General features: G+C 38.1%; 1 protein-coding gene across 3 annotated transcripts; it reads right to left on the bottom strand.

Annotated features, from left to right (window-relative positions):
* Positions 1 to 1,576: 1,576 nt before the first annotated feature.
* Positions 1,577 to 6,867, bottom strand: RHL2 (Spo11/DNA topoisomerase VI, subunit A protein). Of its 3 annotated transcripts, none has more exons than XM_010255167.3 (2): positions 5,483 to 6,867; positions 1,577 to 2,057 (listed from the first exon to the last, which is right to left on the bottom strand). In XM_010255167.3, exon 1 carries the CDS (start codon positions 6,794 to 6,796, stop codon positions 5,507 to 5,509), a length of 1,290 nt encoding a protein of 429 aa, XP_010253469.1. In that variant the 5' UTR covers positions 6,797 to 6,867; the 3' UTR covers positions 1,577 to 2,057; positions 5,483 to 5,506. The 3 variants fall into 3 exon arrangements, with proteins under 3 accessions (XP_010253469.1, XP_088755605.1, XP_088755606.1); XM_088899479.1 differs by having other exon boundaries at positions 1,577 to 2,049; XM_088899480.1 differs by having other exon boundaries at positions 1,577 to 1,935.
* Positions 6,868 to 9,444: the final 2,577 nt, after the last annotated feature.

Here is a 9,444-nt window from a genome sequence, read left to right as displayed (position 1 = left end):
TAATTAACAGGGCTGGATCGAGACATATCCATATTCTATTATAAATAATTAGATGAAAACATGTTTTTGAAACCAAATTCAAGAACATATTTTTTTATCTCAGCTTTGAAAATAAAAATACATATACAACAAACATGTTGTTTGTGTTTTTGTTTTGAAAAACAATCTGTTTTTTTATTTATTTTTTGAATTAACAACAAAAAAACAATTCACATTGTAGAACACCCCATTAGTTGATATTCTTTTCGAAAAAGAAAAAATTGAGGGCTCATGTCCTTTGAAAATGGAGAGGTTTTCAAATGGAGTGGTTTTAATTAAAGGGTATCCCAAGTATTGGCACTTTTTGCAGTTGCTCTCAGACTCGAACCCACATTTTCATGCTTGACAGCCTGAGATTTTACCATTACAATAAGTAATATACACAACCTAAAATAAATTTAAAAAGAAAGATTGATAAAACGATCATTTTTGCACCAAAAATAGAAGATGTAAAACAAAAAAGAGAGAGGTCAACCATATAACTCCACATAATGGAGAAAATATGAGAGTGAAGTTACTGATGATCAATTGAAATATCTAGGACCGTAGGAAAAAATATGAAAATAAAATAAAATAAAAATATCTAACATAATTGAAGTTTCATTTTAAGAATACTTATAAAAGGATGAAATTTAATTTAAGTAACCCGCCAATAAAATCAACTGCCACAATGAATTGACTTAACCTTTGGGTGAAGCAATTAAGAACCTAATCCAAGGCAATTCTTATATTTGACAAACCAACAAAGTTATAGCTATCAACTGTCTTCTTTTGAATGTGAAAATAATGAAGGCATTTTGCAAAATGTTGGAGTATTAGGTTTAAGGTGTATGAGTAATGGGGTTATTTCGGGAAGAAAATTGTATACTCATGCATGTTAATGCCATATCTAGGTACAGCTTAGCCATATACCACCCAGAACCCATACACATCCATGTTCTGCTGTGTCAATATGGGATGCCGAAGTTCTCTTTACGATTTGAAGTACGGATTCTTATGGGTATGACTTAAACAGTACAGAATAGAGACACTATTGAAATGATAGATAGGGCTACAAAATTTCCTGTATCTGAATGAGACAGTATAAAGGGTCCGTTTAGTTCGTAATCGGAATCGGAATGGTCCATAGTCTCTTTGGTTCAGACGGGAATGGGAATGGGAATTAAAATCAGCATGAATGGGATTTCATTCTCAAGGGAGGGGCAGGGAATGGCCATTCCCTCAAATGGGGGAATGCCATTCCAACAGGAATGGGAATGGGAATCCGATTCCGCCCAACCAAACAGTTGGAATCGGAATAACCCATTCCGATTCCAGACTCCTATTCCTGCAAACCAAACGGACCCAAGGTTTTTTTTACTAACAATACTATCACAGAAATAGCCAGACATGTTTACTTAAAGACATGCTAGAAGGTTTGTTTAAAAACAGCCATTTTAATTATTTTTGTTTTCCTCTTGTTCTCAAATCTTTCCATGTCTCGAGAGGTTGAAGCTCGGATTACCATTCTTGCAGTTATGTGGATGATCAAAGAGAACCATTCAAGCCTTTCAAGGTAGATGATTATTACTTATAAGATGCTTACTGTAACAGAGATTATAAATGCCTTTTAACTTCTCAAAAGGAAAAAAAAAAGGATATTAGAGATATCCCTTTGTATGTTGGCATTTAGGCATAGGGAAACATACTAAGGAAAGAAAAGAGAAACATCTGCATAAAAGTACAGATACGTATACATACAAGAAGTTTTTATCTATCAAAATTAACCGGATGTTCCTCAACTAAGAAAGGTGTGCTTAAACCACAAGTCTTTTAACCCTTCCTTGAAACTAGGTGATGTTGGTATGATCAAACTTCTTCAAGATGAAATGGAGCTTGATATCATTGTTGCAGGACCTAGAGCATCATTTATTAGAAATGATGTTGCAATCTCTTTCAGCTTAAGATCCAGATCATACAAATCTAAAAAGAACAGATTGCTGATGGAATGTGAACCTTTGACCAGACAACCTGTGGTTCTACACATGTTAAAGGTCACAAGGAAGTCATTGTATCATTGGTTACAGTTACACAGAAAAGTCGGTACAATTAAAAGGTAAGAACCACAGAAAGTAACAAAGCCAATGTCTGTATAATACCACTCATGCATATTTGTATTTATATTGATTTTCTAGGTATTACAAAGAGAATACCTCACCTCATTGTAATAGTTATGATGTAAATACAGTAAAAATGAAGGCCCACTGCTAATGCCTAATTGTAGCATGCAAATATTGAAATTGGAATACAACTCTTTTACTGATTTTCCTTCTTTCCCTTGTGTTCTTCTATTTCAGTTAAAAAAAGGATGAAAGTGGTTTTACCAGTTGGCTCTTACAGTTTCTTATATTGGTAACTGAACTATCTTGATTTTATATAAATGAATAATTGATTTACAAAGTCATAAAGGGAACCAATGAATCCTTCTTTTAGTAGGCTAGTCGAAACTACCTACCCTCATTCCAATTGTTATCTTTCAAGGTACAATTCAATCTCTATGAGAAACTCGATCACAAACTCATGTTTAAGAGCCCCTTGCAGCTAAGGTGTAAGCCAATCCATTGGCTAATCTCTTTACCCAATTCAATATGTTCCTATTTTCCTATCCAGCTGCATTACCTCTCTTATGATGTGCCTATACATCAAGGGTCCTTTGTTTTTAACCCATTCCACCACCACCTTAGAATCTCCCTCCACCACGATATTATTGTAGTTAAGGAATTTAGCCATTCTTAATCCTTGCAATACTGCTAACACCTCAGCTCTAGTAAAGTTAACAGGTAGGCACAGAATAGATGGTCAGTATCACACAGCAATAGTCCCTAAACACACTCTTTTGCAATGCTTTTTGTTTTTTTTTTCCCTAAAGGGCAGCCAATATAAATGTGTGCATCCAAATTTTGCCTATTAACATCTCTCTGAAACTTAATGTTTAGCTAGCACTTTTTCATCAGCAACAAGGATAATCCTTTACTGAAAATGAAAGAAAGAGACCTAGAGAGTACAATGCCTACTCTCCAAAGGATGTAGGTCTTCCATCACCAAGAGCTGTTCAGTTGGCAAAACAAATAATGAAGAAACTGGAAAAATTACATGTTAGCATCCTCCATTTTAAGGTCATCTTTATTGACACCTTCCCTATTGTCAGCAAAGCTTTTGGAAAGCCTAGGAATCCACCCAAACAAGTAATTCAAGTTTGAAGCCAAAACTTTAACTTCTCTAATCAGAAATATTAGGGTTCATGATCCTTCCTTTCCTGATAGAAACCAACCTACTGACATCTGACAGTTGTCTTTTACAAGTCATCTACTCCAGCCCACATTGAAAGTTAACTTAGCCCTTGGAGCACTGCAAGAAGTTTGGCTCTTAAAGAGTTTCCAACTCCAGCATGATCTGAAAAGCTTATCAGAATATTTCTTGCATGATCTTTGAAAACACCCCCAAACTTGATTTCCCAGCCCCAGGTTGCCAATAAAGCTGCTGTCAAAATCCAATTTTATGCATCATCACTGGTGCCTCACAAGGTCTAGAAGTCACTTGTAACCCATCTTTGATCAGGGAAGCCCACCACTGTCGACCATCCTTTTAAAATAGAGCCCACCATAATGCCTTTCAACTCTTTCCTAGTCAACGCACACTTTATAACTCTTTCTCTTACAACATTAAGATCAACAATGGTGTTTGTAACTTCTTTTGATTCTGGAATTGCACTCACTACAAGCACTCCAGAGAAGGGCTGTTCTAGTGTACTGCCACAGAAAGGTGGAACATTCTCTCTACTCCTTAGAGAGATGATGCATGTGTGAGGAGATAGGTACCAATTTGCCTATCTACACTGGAGCATTTCATCTGTGTTGATGATCTTCAAGAAAGCTTCTCAACAAATGCTTTAACCTTAGGAGCAGGACCAACCCAAAGGGCTCTAACAAGAAATGGAGGTAAGGAATAGGGAGTATTAACCAGGGCTTTGAAGAATCAAGCACAAGAGAAAGGGATTTAAGGACCCAACATCTTATCAAACTCAATAGGAGAAATAAATGCATGTTTAAGATTTCTAAAAGATGGATTAATGAGAGCATTTTGCTAACAGCACTGAATAATTTATTGGCAAATTTACAGGAAATATTTATGCAGCATTTTCTTAAGGCATCATTGGCTGGAAAACCCATGCTATGGAAATCCCAATAAAACCCATAAAAAGTCTGTTAAAATACTGAGTGGCATAGATACTGAAAGGCAATGAAAGAGAAACACTCAATGACAGAATGCAGACTGTATATTTCTATTTGTGCTCTTTAGAGCATTCATCATTGGCAGGAGAAAACTAATTGACAAAATTAATATGATCTTGTGACTATCGTTTAAGGGAACAGTGCATGTACAACTGTAGCTAGACAGTCAAACAAACTCTTGCATATAGAAAAAAATAGAAAGAAAGGTGCACATGATGCATGCTTTGCCATCTAATTTGTTAAGATGATTAAGCTGTATTAGAATGCAAAATGCATTTGTATGTGCAGCAGTGTGACCAAGAATAGCCTAGGGAAAATCCATCATGTATTATTGATATGGAGCCACCATCAAAGCCGGTGTGGCATATGATAACTTATAAATGACTGGTTTTCAAACTGAATGCCTTGAAACTAGGGGCTGGAACCCTGAAAGTTCAAGATGCACTGCACACAATCTCTGATAGATTGAATTGCTGCTTAATGTGCTATGCATGTAAATCTGCAGTTTAAGGGTCTAAAGGCCAGATTGAGTTTCCAGTAAAAATCTTAGGGTCCTATTATCCTAATTTCCATTTACTGATCTTGATCCTTTTCATCTATATAAGTACTGCCATCAGCAACAAGTTGATGATGAATGAGAAGGCTAATTGGTTTTGTTCTGGACTTTGTTCAAACCATCAAATTGGGATCAAGAACCTGAACATCATAAAAGCAGATTCCCATTATCCAAGCTAGATGAATAGCATTGTAAACAATGTATAGATATTACAAATTGGAACCCTTTTAAACATGGCACAGAATATAACCGGACACATCCTACTATACTGTGGCACTGCCAAACCTAAGTACTGCAGCAATCATGGACACGCATGAGAAGGAACTATTCTTGAATGCAATACAGCACTACTTTGAGATGTCTTTCTGTGTATCTGAATATCCAAATGAAGCTACTAACTATGGTCTGATCTGTTTTACTAAAATACATGTAAGATGATTAAACAGGTCATAAACAACCATTCCATCCCCTGGTCCCCCAATTGGAAAAAACAAGTATGATGACAGCAATGGAAATTGATACACTTCTACTGCAACAGACAGAATTACAAAAAAAAAAAAACATAACTGATGATTTCTTATTTCTCGTGCATTAGGAGAACAGGTAAAACAAGTACCAGTAGTCTCTTTTTCCCACTTAATCATAACCAGTCCTTTTGTTGTAGCTTCAGCGGCAGATACACTTCAGACAAGTATTGAAAACCAAATGAACTCAAGGCCTGAATCTCAGCTTTTTGCTTAGTCTTAACCATCAAAGTTAACTCTTCAACCCATCCTGGATTCTTCTTCACAAAATCTTCCTCTAGCAAATCCTTCCCAGTCTTAATATCTTGCTCTGTCATGGGCAACCTACATTGTTCAGGTATTTTATACTTGTCCAAGTCGCTTGGCCTGATCCCTAACCACTTAATATCAGGTGTGGTCAGATTCGCACTATCATACGACATATTCTTGGATCCACAACCATATACCGATAGAATCTTCAATCCATAGGGGTCACTATCCACAAGTGCAAGTACAGGAAGCTTCAATTCCATTTTCATCTTCCTCAAGAAGAGCCTCGTTGCCACGTCTGGTTGCCCTTTTGCAGTAACTATAATACAGGGAAAGCGATTATAGAACCGATCCTCGGCCAATCTAATATAAGCAGCATCCTTCTCCACGAGAAGAATAAAGAGGGCGTCACTCTGCATATCGCCAACCCTGTCAATATTCGGAGGAATTGCCTTCCCACCCATCCCCATCTTGGTACAATCAATCATATCGCCATTGTCGCTAAAAATGAGCCTTCCAACAACAACCCCTTTCTCCGCAGCGATCACATTGAGACTCGACCTGGTGCATCCAAGCATACAAGCAACGTCATCAAGTACAGCGTCAGACTGCGTTTGATCTTGGAAAAGCTTGACATCCGTGTAGAAGAGGTCACGCTTGGTGACATGAATGCTCTTGATGCAGAGCTGGTGGACAAGCTGGAGAATTCGAGCTGTAATTGTTGTTTTACGAACGGTGGATGCGTTGGAGTAAGGGCGGAGTGAGGTCTTGTCCTTGAGAACAATACGGTCGAGTTCGGGTACGTATAGTTGGTTGGCGTTGCCGCGGGCGGGGACGTCAAAGGCGAAGCCGTTGCCGGAAAGGATTGACTGGGCAACACGGAGGATAAGGCGTTCGATGGTGTCCTGGACGGAGGAGAGGTCGAGGTCGCAAACTTCGCGGCAGGTAGAGGAAAGATCGAGGTCGGAGAGGGTTAGGGTTTTCTCAGAAGTAGAGCTGGACCTAAAGGAATCGGTAAGATCTTTTAGCTCTGACAGGATAACGGAATCAGCCTTCAAGCGTTTCTTGAAGGGGAGGGGTTTGCGTCCTCCTCCTCCATAATCTTCTTCATCATCTGAGCTGGGATCAGCTCGACGGCGTTTCTTCTTGTCCGCCATCAAAATCTCTCAGATGCAGTGGCGGGAAAAGGGACTTGATCCTGCTCTGGCCTCTGAGTGTGAGTGCTGTCTGTCAAGTGTATATACCAGGTAAGGGCTCTCGGGCTCTCGGGCTCTCGGATGGGCCATTCACAGATGCGAGTCATGTGACTCCCATGCCGTGAGTGGACAGCCCGGCCCAGAAATTCCAGGCTTCGCCGCTTGGACCTAGTTATTCGAGTTCGGATCGGGCCTGGACCCGGCCTACCTATGCATATGCTATTTTATATATTATATGTGTATATATTACAATATGATATTTCCAAACTTCACTTGCCTGCAACTACAAGTCCATAAATTGTTTTTTAGGCCGTGTTTGGTTGCAGTGAGCATGGGAGTGCAAATGAAAAGAATGCAAATTTTGATTTGATTTTGTTTTAGGTTTTACTTCATTTTGTTTTAGATCTCATTTCATTTCATTTATATTGCCTTCGGTCTACTTTGTTGTTTGTCCGGTTTTCCCTTGAGAGATAATCCTAATATCTTTGTTTTCAGGTCGCCTTCTATACATTTTGCCACTTGTTGGATTTTCTTTTTTAAGAGAGAGTCCTAACCTCTTCATTTCTAGGTAACGTTCCATCTACTTTGCTATATACGTTTTGTGTGTGTGTGTTTGTCTTCATGTGTAGGCAAATTTTATTTTTGTTTTCCTACAAAAAAAAATATGGTTACTATTTGATATGTGACTCAATCCCAAAATGATTCAGCTTGGTCGAATTTGACAACATTGGTAGATAGGTAGATAGTGGACTTACCTCACCCCATTAGAATTACAAGATCCTGCATACCAGCCTTCCTGTTTTCTCCAAATCCAAGAGCTTTTAATGGCACAAACCTGGTAACAATTACGTTACATATCATGCCCATGTCAAGCCATCAAATGATGCTTTTTGGCCACCTAATGATCAACCGTTTGTAATGGAACTTGAAGTTACTATTGTTAGCAGAACTTTTGGGTACAAAATAAAACAAAAAATCAAAGAAGAAGAAGAGCAAGAGCAAGAGAGTGATGGGAAAAAATCATTTATTGCCGCCCAAGGCAATATTATTTATATGTTCAACATAATATTAGGTAAAAGGACAAAAATGCCCTGCTACCTACAATAGTACATGTAAGCAAGCATAAATGCAATAAATAATAAATAAAAACTGAACTTAGGGACTACATAAACAAGGAACATCATGTCTGGTCCATTTTATCACTACACTCCCTTTAAGTTGGGAATAGATATTTATCATTCCCAATTTACACAAGTCTGATTCCAATTTGAATCTAGTGATTGTTTTAGTGAAGAGATCAGCAAGTTGCATATCAAAGGCGACATAGGGCAAACAAACATTTTGAGAATCAACTTTCTCGTGGATGAAATAATGGTCAACCTCAATATGTTTAGTTTTGTCATGTTGGATGGGATTATGAGCAATATTGATAGCAGTTTGGTTATCATAATACAACCTCAACGGTTTCTCCTACTCAATCCCTAGTTCCTCGAGAAGATATCTCAACCAGAACACTTCAGCCACACCATAGGCCATAGACCTGTATTCTGCCTCGGCACTTGAATGGGCAACAACATTTTATTTCTTACTACGCCATGACACAAGGTTACCTCCAACAAAAGCCAAAATATCATGAAGTTGATCTTCTATCATCAACACATTCAGCATCAGTATACACCTCAACTTTCATATGACCATTATTTTTAAAGAGTATTCCCTTACCTAGACATTTCTTCAAGTAAGCATGGATTATTTTCAAAGCCAATAAATGGTTTGTTCTAGGAGAATGCATGCATTGGCTTACCACACTAACAGCACAAGAGATGTCAGGGCGAGTGAGACATAGATAAAGGAGCTTTCTAATTAGTGGTTGGTACATGGCTTTGTCTTCAATAGGTTCACCCCCTTCAACACTTATCTTATGATTCACCTCAATGGGTGTGTCTGCGGGTTTAACCCCTAGTTTCACAGTGTCCTCAAGAAGATCAATGACATATTTCCTTAGTGAAATAAAGATACCATTTATTGAGCGGGCCACTTCAATTCCCAATAAATAGTAGAGATCACCAAGGTCTTTCACTTCAAATTCCGCATGAAGGAATTGTTTAAGAGAATTAATCTCATCAGGATCACAATCAATCACAACAATGTCATCAACATACAATGCAATAAGGGTGTGAGAAGCACCATTTCTCTTAATAAAAAAAGTATGATCGAAGTGGGCCTATACATAGCCAAACCTTTCAAGAGCCAATCTAAATCTGTCAAACCAAGCTATTGGAGATTGCTTTAAACCATATAAAGCCTTTTGCAATTTGCAAATTTTATTTCCTATAGCAGCATCATAAAAACCAGGAGGTAATTCCATATACACATCTTCCTGCAAATCCCCATTAAGGAAAGCATTCTTGACATCGAGTTGGAACAGAGGCCAGGAGAAATTTGCTACAAGGGATAGTAGAACTCTAATGGTATTCATCTTGGCAATAGGTGCAAAGGTTTCTAGATAGTCAATGCCATAAGTCTTAGTATACCCCTTTGCCACCAGCCGAGCTTTATACCTTTCAACCGACCCATCTGCATTATGCTTTATAGTGAACACCCATCTG

This window comes from Nelumbo nucifera, chromosome 2, assembly GCF_055504915.1.
Source record: "Nelumbo nucifera cultivar China Antique chromosome 2, China Antique-T2T, whole genome shotgun sequence".
Lineage (NCBI taxonomy): Eukaryota > Viridiplantae > Streptophyta > Magnoliopsida > Proteales > Nelumbonaceae > Nelumbo > Nelumbo nucifera.
This window is presented reverse-complemented; position numbering and strand designations above follow the sequence as displayed.